This window comes from Brachycentrus maculatus, unplaced genomic scaffold (assembly GCF_059751285.1).
Source record: "Brachycentrus maculatus isolate JH-2025_06_01 unplaced genomic scaffold, ASM5975128v1 h1tg000134l, whole genome shotgun sequence".
NCBI lineage: Eukaryota > Metazoa > Arthropoda > Insecta > Trichoptera > Brachycentridae > Brachycentrus > Brachycentrus maculatus.
Window position 1 is genome coordinate 741,675 of NW_028280887.1, and position 27,807 is coordinate 769,481.

Sequence of the window (27,807 nt, forward strand, 5' to 3'; positions counted from 1 at the left end):
AGTCGGTTAGTGGTATTATCTGTTCATATTTAATTAGTTCAAATCGTTTGAGGGATCCATCATAAGTAATTGAAAAAAATAGAAATCCTAAAAATAATCAATACGAAAAGCCATAAACTACAACATTTTGAAACAATAGAAATTCATAAGAATATAAATAACAATAAACCCATAATTAACAATATGACAATGACTAAAGCCTCCCCTCTTTTGTCTATGTTCCCTCTGATAAGAAATAAAAATAAAAAAAATTAATTAAATTAATAAATAAAAATAAGAAACAGCTACTACCCCCTCTTCAACCTTCAACGTCCCAAGGATCCAACTCTAAAATTTAGAATTAGCTTCACATACGGTGTTTGAAAATGATGCGGAATGCATGGAAACACGTGTCACAGTAGATTTTGAGAAATAGTGGTATTTACTAAGTAAAACATTAATTAAAAAGGAAAAATTTATGTTTTCGTTTCATGTATACGTTTCCCAGTTTTCTAAATAACCCAGTTAGGATCTGGCATACATCCAAATAAAAGGGTCTCTGCTTAATAATAAAAAATCCCAATCAAACCACAGATGGCTCTAGTGAACTAAAACGTGCAGTTTTATGAGACTAATAATATTTGTAGGATTTCCAAAAATTTGAGTTGGCATAATTGTCAATCATGGGTAGAATGAATGGTGAGTGTTACACGTGTGTAGTTAAGTGATCACTTGACCAGCCTGTGATAAGTCATAAGCCCTGTAAATACCCAGATTTTTGTATTCTTCTTTACCTAAGTTAAGATGTCAAAAAATTATGCCTGAAAATTAAATTTCATTATTGTCTTAAAATCAGTTGAAATGGAATGAAATAATACTTAGTGTTGTTCATTGTTCATTCCCTTTGAATGAAGAATCCTCCGTTCCAGTACGTTACTCGAAACTTTATTTAAATATCAAATATCGTTTCAAAGTTCTGTAGAGTTCAACTGTTTCCGGATTTGATCCTTGAAAATTTTCCCACAAATCCGACTGTCGAGCGATCCAACAATGGGGGAACAGATGAAACTAAAGATTTATGGAAAAGTTTTAAGTATTGATCCTGGAAGAAGCCCATATCCAGGGGGTAAAAAATATCCAGTTTCAACTCGTATAAATCATAATGCTGGCCAATACGGAAATTGAAGTATTGCGGTTGAATTTATAGTGATTTATTTATCGTACTAATAAATTATTGGTAAACCATAAATCTTGTAAATAATACAGGTGTTTTTGACTTTATTCAAAGTGAAATTTATTACGAAAACTGAGTTTAGTTCGTATATAACCACTAACCGAGATTTTAGTTTACCGGTTTTGAAACGTACCCTCTCTTTATCAGGAAAATCACTACATCTGCATTCAAACATCACTATACGTCGCTATCATAGCACTATTAACGCACTTTTAATGTGAAAAATATGTATTCATACATACATTTAAAACTAAAAACACTCTAACCGCCACGCCTTTTTCCTCTTCCTTTGGAATAGTCAGAGATAATAGAACGCCACACTTATCTGTCTTTTTAAACAATCTTCGCCTCCTCCAAATTCATTCATACCCGCCGATAATTCCAACTCCTGACATGACCATACCCAAGTATTTGAAATATTTCGTTTTTAGTCAAGTTTTCCACGAACATAAATAGGTAATTTAATCTCGTCATTTTTATCTCGATATGTTTTATTCTTCATTTTTCACTAATTTGATTCATATGCCTAAACCATCTCAACTCGCCTTTCTTAATTTTATCGATAATGCTTGACCCCAGCCTTGCATTCTTTCCTTATCTATCGTTTATCGTTTTTCCGCACAGTCGTCTGAGAGACCGCATTTTACTACATTCAAAGTACTTTTAATTTTACTTAAATTTTTTATTTTTTTTTGTAGATTTAGACTTTTATACGCTTCAAGATGGATATATATATATATATATATATATATATATATATATATATATATATATATATATATATATATATATATATATATATATATATATATATATATATATATATATATATATATATATATATATATATATATATATATATATATATATATATATATATATATATATATATACATATATATATATATATATATATATATATATATATATATATAAATATAAACTATGTCACCCTACGTAGAATAGGCATAGTCATTTCGTGATATTCCGAACACGTTCCGAGGAGCTTTAGTTTGTCTAAGTTCCCTTCACAGCTTTCCGGCATTGTGTCCAGGATCTATTTACAAATTCTACGTGGTTAAGTGGATACAAGCTTTCTAACTGATTCATTTCCTAAGGCAGATTGATTCGTTTCGGCACTTCCCCCCTTGGCCCCTCGCTCTACTGACAAGACGCCCACAAGCTCTTTGTATCTGTTGAAGGAAACCGTTCCGGTCTCATTTTATTTTAGATGGAAAAAAATATTCAACGACCCTTAACTGTTAAAATACACAGAATTATTTCAAAAGGCTGATTGAGATATCTTTTTAACAAACCGATGGCATTTATAAATTGCGTTAAATTTTATATCATGTATTAAAATTTTGTAAAAATTAAATTATTTTTAAAATGAAATTACTTTGTGTGATAATTTTTTTTGAATTTAACTTTTTTGGGTTAATTACTGCTTTTTTCAATATTTTCTTCACAAAATTATATTTTTTACAATAAAATAACAACTTTTAACTTTTTTCATTGATATTTCATTCGACCAGTGACCGAATTTTGTCGTAATCGATACGGTAACGATGAAACTTGGTCACTGGTCACATGAAATAAAAGTGGAAAAGCTTAATAATTGTTTTTTACTATATTAAATGAAGTTTCGTAAAGAAATGTCAGTATTTATTTTCGAAAATTAATTAATTATAAGAAATAGTTTTAACTGCATTAAATAATTTTGAAATAAAGCAACATGCAGTGACGCAAATGTTCATTGACAATTATGGCCATAGGCATTTTATGGTTAAGAGAAAAAGCTTATTTGCTGAAAAAAATGCCAAGAAATAACTCTACATGAAGAATATCTAACACAAATGGTTCAAACACTTATATATATAGGATATTTTGGTATGGAAATTCTGGTGTATGAAGTAACTTTACAGGAAAGTACAGGAAAGGATTTTTCCCGAAATAAGTTTTACTTATTCCAGATTTTTCTCATGACCAAAAGAAATGTGGGTGAATTCAGAATAAGGTTTTATTAATTTTTCTAACTTCCAAGGACTCTTAAAATTCTCATCAACGGGGGGAGGGCAGGACGAATATTCACTTTTTGTATTCAGATTTTCTGGACCCTTTTTCTTATGTTGGTTCCTTTTATATTATTAAAAACTCAGTGCAAATTTTAATCAACCCATTTCGACTACCATATTTTCTGGGTCGTATCGACCCGGCACCCTAAATATGCATTTGTATGCCTCTTGTACACTCAATATTTTTTCATTTTTTCATCTAAGAAAAACAACACTTTTTTTAAAGATAAATATTTCTGTTTTTATTATTTACACAAATATTTCAATTTCATACTCTTTCTGTGAGCCTAAGCGGCTCATTATTAGAAATAGGTATCAAATTGTGGTAGAGTGGGTTCGAACCGAGAAACTCTGACTTAAGAGATCGCGACACTATCCGCGAGACCACAACCCGACACAAAATTTAAAAAAAAACACTTGTATTCACAAAATATTGAATGTGTCAATAAATTTAATAAAATAGATAATCATATTTTCAGGCGTCTCCTAGTATGTGAAATAAGTCGGGAAGAATCTTCACTCAATCCTTCATTTAAATAAGGGACTTTGCATTTATTATTTAAGGTTCGACTGAATATAAGTTGTTATATTATAACTTAATAGAAAAAACATGTTGAGATGAATCGATATTTCATAATAGGTATTTTGAGTGTCCAAACCTTTTTACAAATCTGGGTTTGTCTACTTAAAGTTTATATTTTATTGATATCTCAACATAGATGAAGATAAATATAGGAATCTGGGTATATACAGGGCTAATCATCTATTATAGTGCTAGTTTAAGTGATCACTTTACACGTGTATACTTTATTTATTATTTCATGTATTTAATTTATTTACATCTCTCTGATACGGTGAAATTATAGATATTTGAATGGTGATATAAGGAAATAATGCAAAACTTTCATAAACTTTTCTAAAATTATATCAGGGGGGTTTTCAATCACATAGTAGAATGGTGAATGTTTCGGCCAAAAGCTGTGTATTTTTCAGAATAATTTATGTATTAAAATAGTATTAATAAATTTACGCGAGAAAAACAAAAAGACGCAGTTCATCGACTTATATTTTTTTTATAATATTGTCCCCACCACGTGTAGCTCCTTTAAAATCATATATAAGGGGTGGCGGACTAATTTTTGTGTGCTCAGATTAAATAATATTCAAAACGTGTATACGCCGCGCTCGCTCTGTTTTTATATTGGTGTCGCTTTGTTCTTTTCGCCCTTGTGTTTGGTAATTTTCGATATATTGGTGTAATTTTGTTATTTTCACAATTATAACTTTGTAATTTTCAATAAATAAAAGATTGTCTTCATTTGCGCGTTTCCGTCTTCCTAATGAAAAGTGTTCCAGTACCGTTAGCAGTAACAGTGAATGTAAAACGTGTTTAGAGTGATCACTTAAACTAGCCTATTAAAGGTCGTAATCCCTGTACTTATACCCAGACTACCATATTCTTCTTCATCTATGTTGAGATGTCAATATACACTTGAATTGATGCATATAATTTTTTTCGCATTTTTTTTAAAGATGGGCGACAGGAACATGGCCTGAACTAATCGAAGTTTTGAATTAATCGATTTCCAAACAGCTACAACAGTAAATTACAATATTTTATCAAAACTGCCCAATTATTTGGCAGTCCCTACGTTGTTTTCACGTATTATCCGTACCCATACGTGCATGTATACCGAAAGGATAATTTATTGATATATTCTACGTGTGTATATATGGATCGATGTTATATTACTAGAATAGGGGATGAATGCAAACACAAGGGGAGTCAATTTAGGATTATGTATACGCTTTCAAAATATTTTCATTAGGTCAGCAAGGCTATTTGTTTATTTTAGGACTTTATCCTACATGTCAATATTCACTTTATATTGTGAAAATGACGAATTTGGAAGCAAATAAATGTTTGGTTTAAAGTCTTCTTCTTCTTCTTCTTCTTCTTCTTCATCTTGTTGTAGGTCTTGTGGCCTGTTTTTAATAGGGATTAGCCTCCTGCGATGTCGATTCCCAGCTATCGAACCATCTCTTTGGTGGTCTTCCCGTGAGTCGTCTACTATGGAGTTGGCCTTACAGTGCGATGTAGGGGGAGTCTGGATGGTTCCATTCTCCTCACATGCGCATACCATTGTCTCCTTCGTTGCCTTCCCCACCTAACGACATCTTCGATCTCGCATATTTCCTTGATCCTGGCGTTTCTTATTCTATCTCGAAGACTCTTGCCTGATATGCTTCTTAGAGTCTTCATTTCCGACACTCAGCGCGTTTTTTGTGCCAACCGTGTCCGCTTTACTTTCGATCCCGTACGTTATGATGGGTCGGACACAGGTTTTGTAAATCTTGATTTTGCTGCCGTTCTTCATCTCAGAATTTTTCCATATAGAATTTTTCAGGCATCCTGAGATGGCTGAAGCCACTTGACCCATTTAGAGATTTAGAGGATAGTGAGTCGAATATGAAAAAAATATCACAAAAACACCCAGATCAATTTCAAAGAAATCTTTCTTAAACTTTTACTACTGGCAGGCATCGAACTATCGATGCCAGTTTCGCAGTCGAGTCGTCTACCTAACTACGCCACGGCCCTTGTCTATATAAATTGTATATATTGATATGTTTTGTGTTTAATTTCAATTGTCCGCCTCCGTGGAGTAATGGTCAGCGTGTTTAGCTACCGTGCTGGAGGTTCCAGGTGCGATTCCCAGGGGGGGGGGATGAGAATAAATATTAGTGATTTCACACTCCAATATTTATTTAATATTACTTTGGACTGGTCCCTGAAGCGCAGGAATGATCACCTTGCCTTCATATAATAATTTTTCCTTTAACATGTGTACTTGACAAGCATAATTTAAATTTCAGAAAAAAAAAAATTTCTTTGCAAAAGTTATTCAATTAAATCCTTAAATAAGGGGTAAAATATATCCTGAATTTGTTTACTTTTGTGACAGCTCATTCTCCTTGCAAGGACATTATTGTACTTTGTCGGCACAGTTTGGAAACACTTGGATAAAGTTTACTAATATTATTTTTTGGCACAGTTAGATAAAGTTTGATAATATCGCTAGTTTGACACAGTTTGATAATGCTCCAGCTTGGCGAAACAGCTGTCACAGAGGTTAAACTTAGTAGAATCATATGTAGGATTTTATTTGATTTTTAAATTTATAAATTATTAAATTCTACTCGTAAACTTCTGTTCAATATATAGAATGGTAATTATTTTTGGTACTTAACTTTCGTTCTTCAAAAAAATTAAACATGCTGATTTTAATTTTCTTTTTAATTTACTAATTAAAATAAAGACTGAATTATCAATACTAAAAATCCTCATCGCTTTTGCAAAGTGTTCTAATAATAAAGTGTTTATTGTAATTAAAGAAAAACACATTCTCTGTTGTTATAAAATACTTTTTTTATTATAATAAAAGCATTGATAACTGTGGTATGGTTATAAAACACTCTCCTTACAATCCATTATTTACATTGTGTAATACCACTTTTTTAAGCACTTATTTGTGACCACCGGTTTCAGTTTTTCTCACCTGATGATGGAATAATTTTCCAAAACCGGTAGTCACAAATGAGTATTTAAAAATTGGGATTACACAAAGTAAACAATGGATGGTAAGGAGAGTGTTTTATCACCATAACACAAATTTATCAATGCTTTTAATATGCAAAAAAATAGTATTTTATAAAATGTGGAACAACAGAGAATGTGTTTTTTGTCTTACTTTGTGCAATAACATTGTGATTTGTATATATATATATATATATATATATATATATATATATATATATATATATATTATATATATATATATATATATATATATATATATATATATATATATATATATATATATATATATATATATATATATATATATATATATATATATATATATATATATATATATATATATATATAATATATATATATATATATATATATATATATATATATATATATGCGTTAAACACTTATGTGTTTATTAATGTTAACACGACCAGTTTTGAGAACAAACATTATCATCAAGTGAAAGTACAAATCTGTTTTTTTTTTATGTATGATGTTTTGTATGTATGACGAGATGCACGAATATGCAAGAGGCGAGGAATGTTTACAAAGATAGGGTATTCTGGTATTCTATCCTCTCTGCCTAACCCTATGGGGAAGCGTCGTAATGGTAAGTTACTTAGGGAGCAATAAAACATTGCAAGAAAGATTATGGAATGGAATTCATTTTTATTTACAAGCATTAATTTTTTTTATTCGCTACTTAAGCATTTTTCTCGGTTTATGCCTTATAATATTCTTAAATAAAAGCATGGTGTAAGGAAAAGTAACTAACACTTTCCATTTATGAAGAAAATTAAAAGAAAAATTTTCAGTTTTCACTGGTGAGAAAAGGATTTTCTCTCACAATAACTGAAAACCCTCCAAGTAACACGAAATCCTTTAGCCGGTAATCTACTTTATACTTTAATAAGAGTTTCTTTCCGCTTGAAAAATCAGGTTTTCTTTCTTCTTCCCCCCCACACTGTTGGGGGTTGGTTTACAGTTTACAGTACAAGTTTAGCGCAAGTTCACCCCGCGCTAAATGTCAGTCCGTGTTGGTTCTATTTTATTGCTTCCCTTCCAATAATATCCGGTGCAACAGAGAGAACATTGCTAACACATGTCCGATACTACTTCCAGGACTTGTTTCTGATATTGGTACACATTTTATACACATACAGACACACATATCCCATTATTTTGAAACGGTTAGGTATGAACCACGTGTATAGGATATTATTCGTATAGAGCTATTTTTAGGCTTTGTTTTTCGTGCGAAATATTTTTTTAACCGTAAAATGCCTACATCCTAATGCCATATATATAAATATATATATATATATATATATATATATATATATATATATATATATATATATATATATATATATATATATATATATATATATATATATATATATATATATATATATATATATATATATATATATATATACATATATATATTTATATATATATATGTATATATATATATATTTATATATGTATATATATATATATTTATATATGTATATATAAATATATATATATAAATATATATATATATATATATATATATATATATATATATATATATATATATATATATATATATATATATATATATATATATATATATATATATATATATATATATATATTTATATATATATAAATGTTTATGGATATATTACGCGGGTATATAAGTGGAGATGCATGAAATTGGAAGAGGCGAAGAATGTTTGCAAAGACAGAGTGGTGTGGCGTTCAATTTTCTCTGTCTACCCCTGCGGAGAAGCGGCTTGATGGTTAGTTAATTTTTTCGTAAGCAGCAACTCCTATATAAAATTGAAAATTAAATGTATACGTAGGTGTATGTGTATGTTAGAAATTTATAAATATATATTTATGTATATATATATATATATATATAGTATATGGATTTTCTCAACAAAGGAACGGTGGCCTGTTTATGGAAAGGTAAGAAAGGCAATTCTTATGTAGAAATCTAACAATGCCGGTATTACTTTGAATACTAAAATACGATTTGAATGTTTGTTTGAAAATTCAAGAAATTTGTCGTTATCTTTATTGAAATCAAAATGATGTATATCAAACCATATTTACAATACATCATTTGATATACACATATACACAATACACGTTCAATTTATTGAATTTTACATTATTTATTTATTTATTTAATTAATAAATTATGTAAAATTTATTTATTTATTTATATATTTATTTTATTCATTTATTTATTTTATTTATTTATTTATTTAATTTTAATACAAACACCAGCATTGTAATTTTTCCTGCTACCGGATTATAACGTATATTTATAAAATATTTAAACGCATATTTAAAAATATTGTCAAGTGTGTGAATGGTGGTGAAGGGTAGTATTATTTGCATGCTGTGGTAGTAATTGTCCTGACGAAGAGACGGCTACGTCTCGAAACCGGTAGACATAAAAATTTCGGTGAGTAGTTGAAAACTAATAGTTAAAATAATTCCTTAGTGGAAACTCCCAGATTTGTGAACAATGATATGAACACATCGAAAATTGTGTGAATGTGTATCATAGTTTACCAATAATTATGTGATTAAAGGATGTTTCGAATGTAAAAAAAGAATAAACGAAAAAAGGTTACGACTCTGATTCTGGCAGTTCCATTGAGATCATTAACCATAGCTACACCTATATAAGGTGAAATACCTTTGTCATATTTCTCACTTACATATTCTACTCACTACCCTCTTCTACCTCCTCAAGCCACTCTACTGACACTCAAAAACACTGATTTACATCGTCACAAAAAATATACGGAAAAAATACAATATAATAGAAACACATCAGGTTATATGTATCACATATCGCTCACTCCTTTCAACAACGTCATATATCAAAAATCGTCAATTTCCGTTTATGCATGTTTTCGAAATGCCCAGAAAATGTACTATATCCCAGCAAAAGCGGCATATTTTTAACTTAATATTTACCCGCTACATAGCAGAAAGTGTTGTTTTTGCATTTTGAAGAAAATTGTTTAATTTTTTTTATATTTTTCAAATGGAGAAAAAACATTCAGGTTTTACCTAAAAAGATCTGTTGCACAGTAAAAAATTCAATAAGTGGCTTGATATTCATTTTTAATACATTATATTATATTTTTAAACTTTAAAAACGTTCTCCTGAAGTTTTTTTGATATATGACGTTGTTGAAAGGAGTGAGCGATATATGGTAAGCACTCTACAATATTTTTTTTTTTACATAATATTTTTTTCTCATTTCCTTCTTTGTATATCAAGTACCTCCCCGTCTTCCATTGCGAAGTTATCTCGATCTTCTTTTTCCCCGAATCTGTTACAAAGACAAATCTTTTTTATTCAACTTTCTGAGAAATTCTGTCTTATATGGGGATGATTATTGAACTGACAGTCTCGCAAAATAAATATTTGATATTTTTTTCATATACGCGATACGTCATCGTATTGGTCTTTATGTTCAATATATACTTCTATCATTATCATAACGTTTTTTTTTCGTAATGTAGTACCTGTTAAAAGTATCATTATTTTTTTGGAATCAAAAAAAGGAAAAAAAACTAAAGCACCGAAACCGAAGAAAACTTGTAATAATTAAATATTTCAAACACTTGGGTGTGGTCAGGTCAGGAGTCGGAATAATCGGCGGGTATGTATGAGGAGATGCATGAATGTGGAAGAGTATTGCACTGATATCAATATAAATATCTCCTTAGTGGACAGATCCAAATTTTTGTTACCAAAGGTTTGGACACACTTAAAATTGCAAAAACTTAATTTGACATTTGATAACAAAAAATATTGCTCCAAAGGGTCCTCGGTTCCCAAGTCGGAGCACATTCATTAAATCCCTTCAACGTAAGTTATTCAACCCTCTCGGCGCGGATGTTGTAATCTGGCCCATTTTATTTCGCGATAAGGGCGGGAAAGGGTTATAAAACAGGCATTAGGGTCATTACAGCCAGGATGCTGTACCCTTTCCACACTGTTATATATTTTTGTACTCGCTTTTCCCACGGCGGGAAAAGCTACAGGGAAAACATAATGGCGGAATTAACGCTGTTCCGAACTGGTTTTTCCGACTTGATTGAGGTGATTTTTTCGGCTTTGTATAATTAAGTTCCTTTAACAGCTTTGCGCTGCCGGATGATGTACCGATGGCAGTGATGGAAAGGGTCATTATGAATCACTTTAAAATATTAAAAGAATTAACATCAAGAATTAGCAATAATACGGGAGTCGAACACTGCAATGTATCGTTCCGAACATTTTTAATTTGATGCCGACGGATGTTAGAGGTCAAAATAAATTATGAAACAAAGGCAAAATAAAGGAATGGGTAAATGATTAAGAGTTAATTTTATGAAAATTGTAAAGTGTTTACATTCTCTTTTTTGCGTCTATATTAGGTTAAAATCATTAGAGACAATAAAAAATGTATTAAAAAAAACTCCACCGACAAGACACACAAGGTGACTTCGTGGGTTTCAGCAAAAAAAATCCAAATATGTATAAATTATGATTTAAATAAATGTATACAAATAAAAAATCAAAAAAATCAAAAAATCAAAAAAAAAATATTTATCCTCTCAACAAAGAAGAAGAAGCATATAGTTTTATAGTTAAGATGGGAGATCATAATAAATATGGGTATGTATTATATGCCTTAACTTGATACGAAGCATAAATCAAATGAAATGCTCGTACAGCGCAATACACGAGATAGAAGTGAAACTTAATACGGATAAAATTAATCGGGTTGTGGTTCCGTGGTCAGTGTCGTGGACTCTGGAGTCAGAGGTTCTCGGTTCGAACCCACTCTACCACAATTTGATACCTATTTCTAATAATGAGCCGCTTAGGCTCACAGAAATAGTATGAAATAGAAGCATTTTTTGTAAATAATAAAAACACAAACTTTTTTTTTTTTTGGAAAAAAAAATTAAAAATCAAACAATTAACATGCCAAACGTAAAAAACCTAAATAACCACAAAACACCAAAATAAATATTTATAACACTATGTGTATTCATTTTGTTCGCCTCCGTAGCGTAATGGTCAGCATGGTCGGCTACCGTTCTGGAGGTCCCGGGTTCGATTCCCAGGGGGGTCAAATTAATATAAGTGATTTTTTCACTCTATATTTATTTAAAATTACCCTGGACTGGTACCTGAAGCGAAGGGCTGATCACCTTTCCTTCGTGTGTTAACGATCGAGATAACACTGTGTTTATATAACGCAGTGCCCTATGCACCATTGGGGTGTGGATAAGGGTTAAAAAAAAATGTGTATTCATATATAGGGTCTGATACTTTCTTGTCTCGAAAACATGTTTTAAATTTTAAAATATAAATTTACAATACCAAATGACTTTTATTTTCGATTGACCTTTTTTCAACAGTTTACTAAGGCCTTCCAGCAGGTGATGTAATATTTCGTCCGATTACCTTAATAACGAGGGTGCGACGTAATGTTGGCTGTACGCCAGCGATTTCAACGAGCGAACCAGGCCACTCTTATTTGGTTACTGTAAACAATCCTATTGTTGTTTGTTTCATCATTTGTAGACCTCATTACCGTGAACACAAATTGTAATTTTCAATATGCCTTTAGGATTTTAGACCCTCACGGAATTTACAGTCAATACGCGGAACAATGAACTACAGACTGTGGAGAATCGTGTGTGTGAATCAAAATGAAGATTTACACATTTTGAGTGTGTCCAAATACTTATTCTAAAATCTGGATTATCTCCAATTATAGGAGTTATTTTTCATATTATTTTTTGACATCTCATCTTTGATGAAAAATAATATGAAAAATAACTCCTACAATTGGAGATAATCCAGATTTGTGAACAAGTATTTGGATACACTCAAAATGTTGTAAATAAATTAACTGGTCAAATTATAAGCTAAAATAATAAAAATAAAATTGATATTTTCTGGCGTTTCTCATGTATGTGATTATAATCCAGGATTCAGACTTCACATACTAATAAAAGAGTTTCTGCTTAATGAATAGATTCGTTTCATCTCACCAATATATGTCTCTTGTGAAGTTCTAGTGATTCAAGAACAATGTTTCAAAATCGGTTCATAAGTATAGAACTTCCAAAATTTTGAGAAGTGTCGTTGTCAATAATGGGTAGAATTGGTGAATTTTACACGTGTGTAAAGTGATCACTTAAACCAGCCAATGACGGAGTTTGATAAAAAAACATCGGAAAAATAAACACTTGTAATAAACTGTTTCAAAATACCTCACCATTATAACCTAATGTACTTGTATATTTATTACCATATCAACCTCTTTATATATATATATATATATATATATATATATATATATATATATATATATATATATATATATATATATATATATATATATATATATATATATATATATATATATATATATATATATATATATATATATATATATATATATATATATATATATATATATATATATATATATATATATATATATATATATATATATATATATATATATATATATATATATATATATATATATATATATATATATATATATATATATATATATATATATATATATATATATATATATATATATATATTTATTTATATATATATATATATATATATATATATATATATATATATATATATATATATATATATATATATATATATATATATATATATATATATATATTTATATATATATATATATATATATATATATATATATATATATATATATATTTCATTTTTTTTAAATAATAATCCACAAACAGTCATTTCACAAAGTTAATGCCGAATCAATAAATAATGAGTTTGATCAATATATCGAGTTCCAAAATTTGTGAAGTGTGGTTGGCAATCATGGGCATAATTGGTATATATATATATATATATATATATATATATATATATATATATATATATATATATATATATATATATATATATATATATATATATAAATATATATACATGTGTGTGTGTGTTTTTACATCTATATATTCACACAAATAGACTTACAGTAGTTGTTCTTTGTTTTGAACACTAAGTTTTGTATTAAATTAACTTTAGGACACGTTTATTATGTCAAACGAAGTTGAATGAACCCCTACACAACTCAGCATAAGTTTATAAATACGCGGCCAAGTAAGTTTATCTCTTGGGATACTTGAACCGCCACAAATCCACCTGTCTGTGAATATTAAGTAAGATAGCTGTCAGTGATAAGGGATGGAAGATTAATGGAGAAGGTTATCCCAATATAATCATGGAAAAGTTATTCTACTCTTGTCATCCCGTTTATTTTAAATTCATCTCTCCAGTTGTTGGCTCCTGACACAAATGGTCCACAAAGGTCAACTGTCAATTTAGGATATTACATTTTTCACATTAAAATAAGCTATTTTTATAACAGTAAGCAATTTATAGTATTATACACAACTCTGTAAATCAAAATGTGATTGATATTTTAGCTGAATTTTTTTTATTTTTGTGACAGCTGTTTCACCTTCCGATGGTACTATCAAACCGTGTCAAATAAATAATAAAAATTGTATAAAGCAGTCAGTTAAATTAAATTCTTTTGTTTACATTTGTTTTAAAACACGTGTATAATATCACTTTTAGAGTTTATTAAAATAAACATTTCCATATCATTTTTTTGACATCTCATCAAAGATGAAGAAGAATATGGAAGTCTGGGCATTTACAGGGCTTACAACCGTCATAGGCTTGGTTAAGTGATCACTTTACAACGATTGACAACCATACTACTAAATTTTTTGAACTTCTAGATTTATTAATCAAACCCGTAGCACAATATGTGCCAATTTACAACAGCCATCTACATATGTTGAAACGAGGAAAACTTTCATTAAGTAGAGACTGTTTTTATTTGTATGTGAGATCTAAATCCTGGATTATATTTACATAATATGTTTCATATCAAGTTGGGACATCAATAATAATGAAAAAAAGGTTTTATTTTTCAAAAATATGTGTTATGAACAATACAACAAAGCGTTTAATATGCTCAATGTCATAGCGAACAAAAATAAAACATAATCGTATAATTTTCCCCCTAAATCCAAATCCCCAACTTAAATATAAAATGGGATATTAAATTTTATAAAATCATTAAAAGTTTTAATTAAACAATCATATAACGGAAGTGTTTTTCGGATCCATTTGCTACCTTCATTACTATTCATGTAATGTGTAAATTTAAATTCATAATGTAACCTCATAACGTTCCTCCCACCCTGCTTTGCAAGGGAGGTGAAAGTTAATTATCATCCCCTATAATAATAAAAAACGGAATATATTTCAATGATATTCTGAAGGGTGGATCATAATGATCTACCTCAGTTAGCTGGTTGCCCGCCAACTACGAGACAACTCGTAGAATGCGTTATTTGCTAGGACGCCGACTACGAGTTATCTCGTACTTTGTTCACTTGCCATATTCGTGCAGCTGCGATAAAATTCCTAGTATATCAGTGCTAATATGAATAGATGGCTACTGAGATGCGATCAAAAATCAATGAAGGCTTACATGAACAGAAAATTTATGAACAAATGAACTGAAAATTTAATTACATTTTTTTGTATAATGAAATGAAATTGGCTTTTAGACCGGAATTCTGAAAATTGTCGTGGCAGTCAACGTGTTTAAAAAATAATCTAAAAAATAACTGCTTATGGCGGATATCAGGTTTGTGAACAAGAAATTGGACACACTCAAAATTTAGCAAATAAAACAACAATATTTGGGAACCAAATATTTCAATAATCTCTTATTAATAACCTTTTACAGGCATAAAAAATTTATATATACTTAAATTTTAAAAAACAAACTAAACACTTTTTTAACATGTTAAGTGAAAAAATACATTACAGTACAAAGAAAAATGACTATTATATAATTAATTAGGCACAAGTCCTTCTCCAAGCACAAGAGCTTAGTCTCTCTTTTGAAGAGACACAGCGTGTAAACTACAGGTGTCATATATCTATCTTCAATCGCATATAAATGATAGATGTTTCATCTCAGCTAGGCACCTTTAATATTGATATATCATCCGTTAAGTGAGCAATCTAGTACCTGTTACTGAAAATGAATGATTATTTAAATTATTCATTTGAATTTTTTTAATGAAAATGAATAAATACATAAATAAAATTGAATTTTATTTATATTTCAAGCAATAACTTTGTGATTTTCCATTTTATAATTAAAATATCGCTTTGTTTTAAAATCAAATTAAATGTTTTATTTTAACTTAATTATAATGTCTACCGGTTTCGAAGCTAACCTTTTCTTTTTCAAGACAATTAATACTATTAATCAGTCTTCAAATTGAAGAGGTTAGCTTCGAAACCGGTAGACATTATAATTAAGTTATAATAAAATATTTATAGTGATTTTAAAACAAAGTTTTATTTTAATTACTCGTACAATAATAAATTGTTCTGAATAGTCAAACGATCAACAAAATATGCCATCGGGCTCGTAAATTTCAAACAAAAATCGGCCAACCACCACTAGGGGTAGTAAGAGCGCACAACAAAGAACTGAGAGGGGTGGAAAGGGGAGGAAGGTTCTACCTCATCCATCGTATCGATCTCGCTACCACGTGGCTGCCCATTTCGCTTCAAGTGTTTCGCATTACATATTTATATTCAATGGTTCCTGCCCATATAAATGCGAGCAAGGGCGCAAAACGCTCAAAATTTTCGGACCAACATTTGTGTATTCGCACACATCTTACATAATTATAAAAAAAATAGACTTAGATTCACATGTAGTGTTTGAAAATGATGCGGAATGCATCGAAACATGTGTTATAATAGATTTTAAGAAATAGTGGTATATACCAACTAATACTTAAATTTAAAAAATATACATAATATCTTTATCTATAGTTTCCCTGTTGTAATAGTACAATAAATAGTTATTACGTTAGTGTATTCGCACACTTTATATAACTTTTATTTCTCTTCACTACGTTCGTATATTCGCACACCTCACATAACATTCCAGTATAATACCTGCAATGAGTATAATAGCTTGCCTATCGTTTCATTTATTACCTTAATGTATTCGCACTCCCTACACATTCGCGTATAATCCCCAAATATTATTGGAACTAACTCAAAATGTTGTGAATAAAAATAACTAGTAATATTATTACCTTTAAAAAATTTCATGCATTCAATGTATTCAATTACTTTGTTTAGAGTGTTGACTAAACCTAAGTTAATTTCCTTACTTACGCTTTTATTTCTTTTGTTCCAGATGATCGGCGTAATATCAGTGTTCTTCATCTGCGTTTCCATCCTCTCTTTCTGCCTCAAAACCCATCCCGACATGAGAGTCCCATTCATCAGAAACGTGACAGTAAAAACTGCTAACCAGAGCACGGGCTGGGTTCTGGACAAGACAACGACCAACGCGCACGTGGCCTTCTTCTACATCGAGTGCGTCTGCAACGCCTGGTTCACATTAGAGATCTTGGTCAGATTCATCTCATCCCCGAACAAGTGCGAGTTTATAAAGTCGTCAGTCAACGTGATCGACTACATAGCCACGTTGAGTTTCTACATCGACTTGATACTCCAGAAGTTCGCGTCACATGTGGAAAACGCCGATATCTTGGAGTTCTTCTCCATCATCAGGATAATGAGGTTATTCAAGCTCACCAGACACTCGTCAGGTCTGAAGATCTTGATCCAGACCTTCAGAGCGTCCGCGAAAGAGTTGACGCTCCTGGTGTTCTTTCTCGTACTGGGCATCGTGATTTTTGCGAGTCTCGTGTACTACGCGGAGAGGATACAAGCAAACCCCCATAACGACTTCAACAGTATACCTCTAGGGCTATGGTGGGCCCTTGTCACTATGACAACTGTCGGATATGGAGACATGGCTCCTAAGACCTATGTTGGAATGTTTGTAGGGGCCCTCTGTGCCCTCGCTGGGGTAAGTATTTATTTATTTTATTTATTTATTTCATCATTTACATAATTACAAATAACAAAATATAATAATGTGACGTCACCAAGTTTTCTCGTGCCGATGGAGCATTTTATAAAATTCAATAAATATAATTTCAAAAATGTGTATGCAATCAAATATGACATGGCTGAATGGTACGATCTACGAGTATTTCACATCTAAACACTTTCATCGTCTACTTATGAATAGGACTTTTAGGGATTAATGTTTATTCACATAATTTGAAATGTGTCCAAATACTCTTTCACAAATTTTAATAATCTCCACATGAGTTATTTTTACATTTAGACATCTCAACAAAGAATATGGAGGTCTGGGTAATCATAAGGCTTATGACCTGTAAATACGCTAATTAGCCAGTATGTGATATGTTATAAACCCTGTAAACACCCAGGACTCCATATTCTTTTTTTATCTATGTTAACATTATTTTTAAATAACTCCTTAGTGGAGAAACCCAGATTTGGGATCAAGGACACACCTGAAAATATTGTGACCATATCAAATACTTGGGCGTCGAGTCGAAATAATCGGCGAGCATGTACGTATAAGGAGATGCATGAATGTGGAAGAAGCAAAGAATGTTTGCAAAGGCGTAAGCGTGGCGTTCTATTCTCTCTGCCTACCCCTGAGGGGAAGCGGCGTGATAACTAATTACTAAAATGTAACAATAAAGCAGACAATGGGAAATAAATAATTAATAATTCAAAGAACATGTTTTTTCTTTAATGTTTTCCGCAGATAGTTTGTGGCACATTTTATAAACTTTATAAAATTAATTTACTTTGTTTTAACCACTTGTTTATTAATACAATTTAACCTACCGGTTTCGACAAGAACCTTGTAAAAGAAAAAAAATCCCTTATCCGCACCCAGTGGTGCATAGGGCACTGCGTCATATAAACGCAGTGTTATCTTGATCGTTTACACATGAAGGAAAGGTGATCAGCCTTCCGCTTCAGGTACCAGTCCAGGGTAATATTGAATAAATATTACAGTGAAAAAATCACTTATAACCCGGGACCTCCAGAACGGTAGCCGAGCGTGCTGACCATTACACTACGGAGGCGGACAAGAACCTTGTAAAAGAACTCCGTAAAAATCCAAAAAATCCTAAATTTTTACGGAGTGTGTGGAAGTTTTTGGTGAGAGTATTTTAATGTTTTTAATATTTAGAATTAAATAAACCCTGATAATGACAAGGTTAAAAGGTTAAATTGTCGAAACTGGTAGGTTAAATTGTATTAATAAACAAGTGGTTAAAACAAAGTTAATTAATTTTACAAAGTTTAAAGAACGTGTAATCACAAAGAACGGGAATGACAAATTACCTAAGCGAAACTGGTCGGGTATTTTGGGAAATTAAGTAATTTGCTCTAATTGGATTGTATCAAAAATCTGCGGGTGAAATTTTCTAGAATATTGGGGTAAACTTCTAGAATATTTAACGTCATAAAAACACGCACATTCCGTGTTCGTGGATTTGGAATTACCCAAGGGGATTTTATGCAAAAGTTTCAAAACGCTTGCCCTACTAAAGTTAATTAATATTATTTATTTTAATAATTCGTTTGAATTTTTAATGGAAATGAGTCGTTACTATATGTGTCTCAACTTGAGATGAAACATCTAAATAGAAGATGGAAGTCTGAACAACCCAGGGATCACGGTCTAGCATTTGGCTGGTTTAAAGTGATCACGTTATTATAGGTGTCTCTACTTTAGAAGAAATACCTATAATTTTCTTTTTGAAAAAAGATTAATGTTTGAGCATCTCAGGGTCTAAGACCTGGCATTTGGCTGGCTAAAGTGATCACTTTAGTATACACTTCAGTAACGTTCTCCATTCTGACCATTAGTAAACATCTATATTGCATTCATTTTTGGAATTTGTATGTATGCAACCCTGGTGATTTTTTTTAACGTGCTAATTTTTAGTTCATATATATATGGAAGAATGACTGATTGTGACGTCATCAGTTTTGTGAAGTGTAATACATACATGCATACACAGCTTACTCCATTTGCACATACGTAAGATTCGTTCCGAATAAGTTCACATCTATAATATTGCATTGTTATCCATTGAGTGAATAATCCAGTGTCTGATAGAAAAAGTAATAATAAATTTTTGAATGATTCGTGTTTAATGATTTACGTGAAAAAAATATGTTTTCAATATCAAAAAATCAAAAACATTTTTTTACCGCAATGGCAGCGCCATCTGTTGAACGTAATAGGAACACAAACGAGACTAAAAACACATTATGCTTCTGATATATGACATTTGCTGTCACTCTATTTATTGCACTGTTGTTTATTGTGTTATTGTACATTATGAAATTGAACAGTTTTTATTGCATTTCCATTTAACTAGACCAAGCCACAGCTACGCATGGACGTGTGCAGCTAGTGTAAAATAAAAATGAATTAATTGGTCGATATCATACGCTGATAATAGAAATGAGTTCATGATTTAGCGCTTTTATGTATGCAATCTGCGCAACACTAAAGCAATAATATTGTATGATCCAGGTGTTAACCATAGCGCTCCCCGTTCCCGTCATCGTGTCTAACTTCGCCATGTACTACTCGCACACTCAGGCGAGAGCCAAACTGCCCAAGAAGAGACGGAGAGTGCTCCCAGTCGAGCAACCGAGAGGACCCAGACTTCCAGGTATGATCTTACTGTCGATTTTCTAAAAAAAAATATTCTCCTGCTCTTTGACATCAATCGAAGAATGGTCATAATTGATCGTATTAATTTTTACTCGGTTTGCTTCTATTAACCGTTTCTATTTACCAACCACAACAGCTTTCAAAAACAACAGCTGGTAGCGCATTGCAGAAACCTGTGTGAGCATCTAACATCGAATCCTTGTTAGTTCATAAGGAACTTACACGAAAGGTGGTGTATCATATATGATAAAATTAGTAAAGGACATTTGTACCATAAACCAAGCTAAGACACAAAATGGCGAACTCTTCTAGTGGAACGAAAAGCCTTTTGACTCCCAATACTTCAAAATTCTGGGTTTTCTCCACTTTATAATTTTTGACATCTCAACATAGATGAAGAAGAATATGGAAGTCTGGGTATTTACAGTGCTTATGACCTGTCAAAGGCTGGTTAATAATCACTTTACACACGCAATACTCACTATGATTGACAATCACACTGTTTTTTTTTTAAACTCTTGCCTTGAAATGGCAGATCATAAGCCCTGTAAATAAATACCCAGACCAGAAATGTTCAAAAATATACATCGATAATGTTTTTCTGAGCTTTGCATTATTTTCTTTATCACCATTCGAACATCTATCATACAACGTAAAAAATATATTTTCAGATATTTTACAACAGATTTAAGTATTTTGATTAGATTACTTTATATATATATGGAGGTCCTCACCAAAAAAATACATTTACAATATTCCAAAAAAAATTATCATTAAATACAATCTGTTCTGTTTACTGTATTCTATCGAAATCTTAATTAAAGTTGCGACAAAACGTGACCAATCCTGTGTTAAACCAATAAGAAATCGTTAAATCGCACCAAAACGTAACAATTTTACAAGCTAAAATTCCTGATTACTTAAAATCATTTATAATGGAAATATAACGTTTTGGTGAGGACCTCCACATATCGCTTACTCCTTTCAACAACGTCATATTTCAAAAAACTAGATTTTTCAGGAGATCGTTTTTAAATTTAAAATCATAATAAAATGTATTAAAAATAAATATCAAGCCACTTATTGAACTTTTTACTGTGCAACAGATCTTTTTAGGTAAAACCTGAATGTTTTTTCTCCATTTGAAAAATATTAAGTATGTTTGAAAAAATAGTTAAACAATACCTTTTCTTCAAAATGCAAAACAAAACTTTCTGCCCTGTAGCGGGTAAATATGAAGTTATATGCCGCTTTTTCTGGGATAAAGTTAATTTTCTGGGTATTCCAAAAACACGCACAACTGAAAATTAACGATTTTTGAGATATATTACGTTGTTGAAAGGAGTGAGGGATATATGGTCTCCAAATGTTTGAACGTAATACAGTCAGTTATTATCATCGATGCACGATTTCATTATATTGGATTCTGTGTTTATGAAAACATTAATAATATTAGCTCAAACAAAAGTTGTTTGCCGAAGGAAGAGTGTATTCCGTGATATCACGGAATAAATGTGAAAGCTGCTAAATTAATACAAGTTCATGTAATGTTTACAAAACAAAGTATCGGAGAAGGATTGGAATGTTTACTCACGATTTTTCCAATAACGTTTAACGAGGTTAGGCCTTTAATATATCGGAAGATATCGTGAGGTGGGGACGACAACGAAGGCAATACTAGAATGTAGAAGAATACTAGAATAAGCATGTAAACAGAAAGTCAGGAGACAGATATCCACGTATCGCCCTTCAAAGAATCCCTGATGGTCGTAGACCCCCAGGTAGACCTCCATAAATGTGGAGAGATAGCAGGCAGTCAACATCCCAAGAGCGAGGCACAGACAGATCCTAAGGATCTATAAAATGGAGAAGAAGAAGAAAAAAACATTACAAGATTTTTTTTAAAAATCTTCTTCCTCTTGTTGGTGGTCTGTTTTTAAGAGGGATTAGCCTCCTGCGATATTGATTCCCAACTGTCAAGCCATCTCTTTGGTAGTCGTCTAGAAGAAGCGAAGATTGCTACAAAATACAGATTGGTGTGGCGTCCTACTCTTTCAGGGGACGATCTACGTTTATACTCGATTGTCTCAAAGCGAGTATAAACGTGAGCCGCACTACACACACAAGTGAACAGTGTGTACTAATATGCACAAAAATAAATATCATATTATGTAACATTTTTTATTAGTTTAAGCGTTTTGAAAATATATGTTTTATCATCAGCGATTAACTTTTATTTTACTTGTATTGATATATGTCTGCCTCCATGGTGTAATGGTTAGCATGTTGAGCTACCGTGCTAGTGATCTCGGGTTCGATTCCAAAGGGGCGGGTGAAAATAAATATTAGTGATTTTACACTCTAATATTTGTTTAATTTTACCCTGGACTGGTCCCTGAATCGCAGGAGTGATCACCTTGCCTTCATGTAAGTAACGATCAAGATAACACTGCGTCAATACGGTGCAGTGCCCTATGCAGAATTGGATGCGGATAAGGGTTAAAAGAAGAAATATTTTACATTTTGACATCTCAAATGAAGAATGTGTTAATGTTTCTGCCCTAATTTCAGGGCAAGCGGGTCCCGGAGGACCGGCGGGGTCGCTCACGGGGGCTCCAGGGGGCGGGGGCGGCGGCGGAGGCGGGGGCGGAGGCCCGGGGGCGCAGGGCCCCGGGGGTGGAGCGCCCGCACAGCAGAACAGGAGGATGAACGCCATCAAGGCGGGACATCCTAAGGATATGATGGCCGCGAAAATGGGTCTGTATTTTCAAGTATTTTCACATTCAATTCATAAATGCATAGTTCAGACAGACTTATTTCATGAAATTAGGGGTGTAGAAATATTTTTCACCATTATAAAAAAAAAATATTTACTACAATAAATATCTAATAATTGTATATACAAATTATAAATCCATAGTTCAGACAGACTTGTTTCGTGAAATTAGGGGTTGAGAATTTTTTTTCAATATTTCAAAATATTTATTTTTAGTTCCTACATTAAAAAATAACTAAAAATCTAATAATTGTATAAACAATTTATAAATAGTTCAGACAGACTTATTTCATGAATTCGGGGGTTAAAAAATATTTTTTAGGTATTCAAATTTGAGAACAACATTTCACCCCCAAAATTTATTTATTCCAACTAATTTTTAAATTTTTACATTGAAAAAAATATATACAAATTTTAATCGATCATAAATCTGTTTATATGGAGAATATTAAGTAATAAATATTAACTACGCGTTGGAAATATATTTGTAATAAATTTCTTCAAACGCTTTTTACAAGGTTTATTTGAGGTTTAGTAAATTTCAACATGTCAAAAATAAATTTAATATATTGTGGATGTATTTTTATTTATTTTGTAAAATACACATATTTATCAAATTACTGTAAGTTATTTAATTGAACTACATAGTTTAAAATAATTTCATTGTGAAATATTTAGTATTTTAAAACATTACATTAAAATGTCAAAAAATATGTTATAAAATTTTGTGACCTAATTTTGGGTTCATTTTTTATTTTTAAATGAAATCGTTCAAAAATTATTTATTTATTTATTGAACGGCTGAAGCCTTTAAAGTAATACATATAATACATATATACAGTATCTAATACAAAATCATCACTTATATTAGATTCGTTCATTTAAATGATGATCAGACTTCACACAGTCATATCGAAATTGAATCAAATATGTATAATATCAAGAAAATTCATATTATTTTAATAAAAAAATCATATGTTTCATTCATTCAATTCAAAATGTATAGGATTTCAATGATAATTTTACCATAGAAATTTTTTCACTCTGTTATATAGTAATGACACATAGATTTGTTTAATATCAATTATATCATCAATTAGAGTGCAATATCACAATTCAGAATTATTTTCAATAATTACTTATATTTTATGCACAATTTAAAAAATCGTAGTACATAAACGCCCAAATAAAATTACTAAAGAAATGACTGGACTAACTAGTAATCGATGAACACCAATGAGGTTGGTTGTAATATTTCAACTAAACTCTGTATGCTAATATTTGTTAACCGACCGCTTGCTTTCACGACTAACAACCGTTAGTTACGTGTTAATCGACCAGGATTAAAGGCTTTGTGCTAACTTATTATAGAGATCATAATCCTTCGCTAAAAGCAGCATCAAACTGACATACTTTCAATGGCTTTAACATACAGCTTATCATGCCTTTACATACATTTAAAGTAGATTCACAAATACCTTGTATAATTTATAAGGTTTTAGTTGCAATATTCATTTGGAAAATTGAATCTCTTTGAATAGCGTAACACATTTCAAAATATTTTATTAAAAAAAACCTTTTTTATTGAATATATGTAATACGTAAAGTTACTTACATTTTAAAACATTGCAATTTAAAATTTTAGCTTAAAATGAAAAATATCCTTTCGATTTAAGTATAAACATGCTATAAATATGTGTAATAGACATACAGTACAATATATTTAAGAAAATACTTCGATTTTTCGTACACTTTATTTGGAAAGGCATCTTTGAAATTGTATTTTTAAAAGAAAAATAAATGTTTGATCCAGACAAATATTTCAATTTATAAATATATTGTGGCAAGCCGCATCAAATAGTGGTTGAAAACATGTTTTTTTTATTGTAGGGTTCGATTTAAACGTTCTGACTTTGCTTTTGATGAGAAATATTTGTGTTTTTATTATTCACAAAAATACTTCAATTTCATACTATTTCTGTGAGCCCAAGCGGCTTATCATTATAAAATATTCAAATTGTGGTAGAGTGGGTTCGAACCGAGAAACATTGACTCCAGAGTCCGTGACACTGAACACGGACCACAACCCGACACCCAATAAAATTAGTTGTTTTAAAAATGAAGTAAAATTAATAGGAAAAGGAGTTGAGGTTTGGGCGCGACCGCTTTTCACATGTTCATGTTTGCTATATTGTGGTTCATGTAACTGTTCACAGATGGACACTACATCGAACTGAAAAGATCAAATTAATAACGCATCAATTTGATGCAATACCCTAAGCACCATTGGGTGCCGATAAGAATAAATTGTAGTATGATTAAGGGGTTTAAAACAGTATGAAAAAATATTTTTTATATATTGTATCGAATGTCTATTCATTATTATAGACCAGTAATTTAACCACCAAGAAGACGTTAATATAGTTATTTGATTGATTTTTTAAAATGTTAAATTAGGAAACATAGGAGCTAAGGTTTGGACGCGACCGCTTTTCACATGTTCATGTTTGCTATATTGTGGTTCCTGCAACTGTTCACAGACGGACACTACAGTGAACTGAAACGATCTAATTAATAACGCATCAATTTGATGCAGTTCCCTATGCACAATTGGTGACACCAATTGGTTTAAAACAGTATGAGGGAAAAAATAATGACATATTGTATCAAAAGTCTATTAATTATAATGGAATAAAATTAAGAAATAACAATTCAAACATCATTTGATAAAAATATGATTGATTTATAATATTAAGTTAGGCAATTTAGGAGTTGAGGTTTGGGCGCGACCGCTTTTCACATGTTCATGTTTGCTATGTTGTGGTTCCTGCAACTGTCCACAGATGGAGACCACAGCGAACTAGAGGCCATGATCCAAACGACCCCTAACCACTTCAAGCGCAAGAACCTGAGCATGCTCTAACGGCCGCTGGGCCGAACTGCTTCTGGGAAGCTAGGCCCGCCGACACCCCTCTAGAACTCGCCCCCCTCACTGCCCCCCGCCCCGCCCCCCGCCCAACGTGACTGTGACGTCATCATCCCCCAGCACCGCTATCTTCCTCCATTCGAATGGGTTACGTAACGTCTGTGCGTTGAAAGCTAACGGAGATGAGCCGAAAAATGTACACTCGATTTTCGTATTTATTTATTTTGATACATACTGTAGATGACGCCGTTCATAAGCAATATATTGAAAGGTAAAAATTATATATGTATATCTTATTCATCAATTTGTTAGGTAGATCCCTGGTTCGATTCCTTGAGGGGAAAAATAATAATATGTAATAATATTAATAATTATATAATAATTTATTTTTTTTACTCAAAAATTCTTTTGAAAAACTTTGCTTTTAATATAATGAAGGATCGAAACTATCAAAGAAATAATTTAACTGTTAAAATATGACTTTTTTGTATAAATGATACAAGTCGAATATGTTTCTTCTGTCACTCAATTTCAGCAAGTTTAATAAAAATAATAATAATAAATTTCTCAGCAAATACGTCTCAAAAAATTTTTTTTTCACCCTTTCAATTATATGTTGGCGTATCGAAAAATAAGGAGATCATATAAGTATACATTATTGATATTTTTTATGTTATTTGACAGTCATTCTATGGAAATATCTAATGGCCTCATCACCTGTTACTTTATTGATAGATGGGATTACACAATTCAGAAAAAATCCCATATTTTCATTTTTACATATTTACATCTGGATAATTTTCCATGAAAAACCCCTTCAGGAGAAAATCTACATTTTAAATGAAAAAAGTCCTTTTTTTACTCACCTTCCGTTACTTTCAACATATCAGATAAATGATGTACCTATTTTAGATAGTTTCAACTTCAAAAAAAAATTTAGAGCATTGAAACAGATTATTTTTATTAAAGTACTACTACTCGTTTCCACTAATATTTGGAAAATTTCCACATATAAATGAATCATCAAATGTTTGTATTTTTTTATTAAAACAAAATATTTGTTTAATTTATAATGACTTGTGCATACTGTCAACAAAACCATTTGAAAGTGGGAACAAGTGAATCAATGTTATAATTTACATTATTTTACATAACGCAAACTGTACTTAATTCGTTTAAAATATTTTGTATTTAAATATAGTTTCCAACATTATTTGGATTAAAAATAATCTAGACAAAAGTACAGTTCACTCAAACCCATTTGAATTATTCATGTACATATATTTTTCTATTGTACAAATTATCTCCTTTAAAATAACCCGTCTAAAAACGGATTCACACATAATTTTACCATCATTCTTCAAAATCCTGAATTTAAACATCACACTAAGCTCTCTTATAGTACTTTTTTTAATTCTCTTTTAAATTTGATTCGTGTTTTTAAAAAGTTCTCTAGCACTATTTTATGATTCAATTT

General features: G+C 30.9%; 1 protein-coding gene across 1 annotated transcript in view; it reads left to right on the plus strand.

Annotated features, from left to right (window-relative positions):
• Shaw (potassium voltage-gated channel shaker cognate w) overlaps positions 1 to 26,666 on the plus strand; it is a 117,385-nt gene extending 90,719 nt beyond the window's left edge. The window contains exons 5-8 of the mRNA XM_088260393.1: positions 17,233 to 17,913; positions 20,485 to 20,626; positions 23,200 to 23,385; positions 26,248 to 26,666. Of these exons, the coding sequence (XP_088116519.1) occupies positions 17,233 to 17,913; positions 20,485 to 20,626; positions 23,200 to 23,385; positions 26,248 to 26,327 (1,089 nt within the window). The 3' untranslated portion in view covers positions 26,328 to 26,666. The remainder of the gene's footprint in view (positions 1 to 17,232; positions 17,914 to 20,484; positions 20,627 to 23,199; positions 23,386 to 26,247) is intronic.
• The last annotated feature ends 1,141 nt before the right edge of the window (positions 26,667 to 27,807 follow it).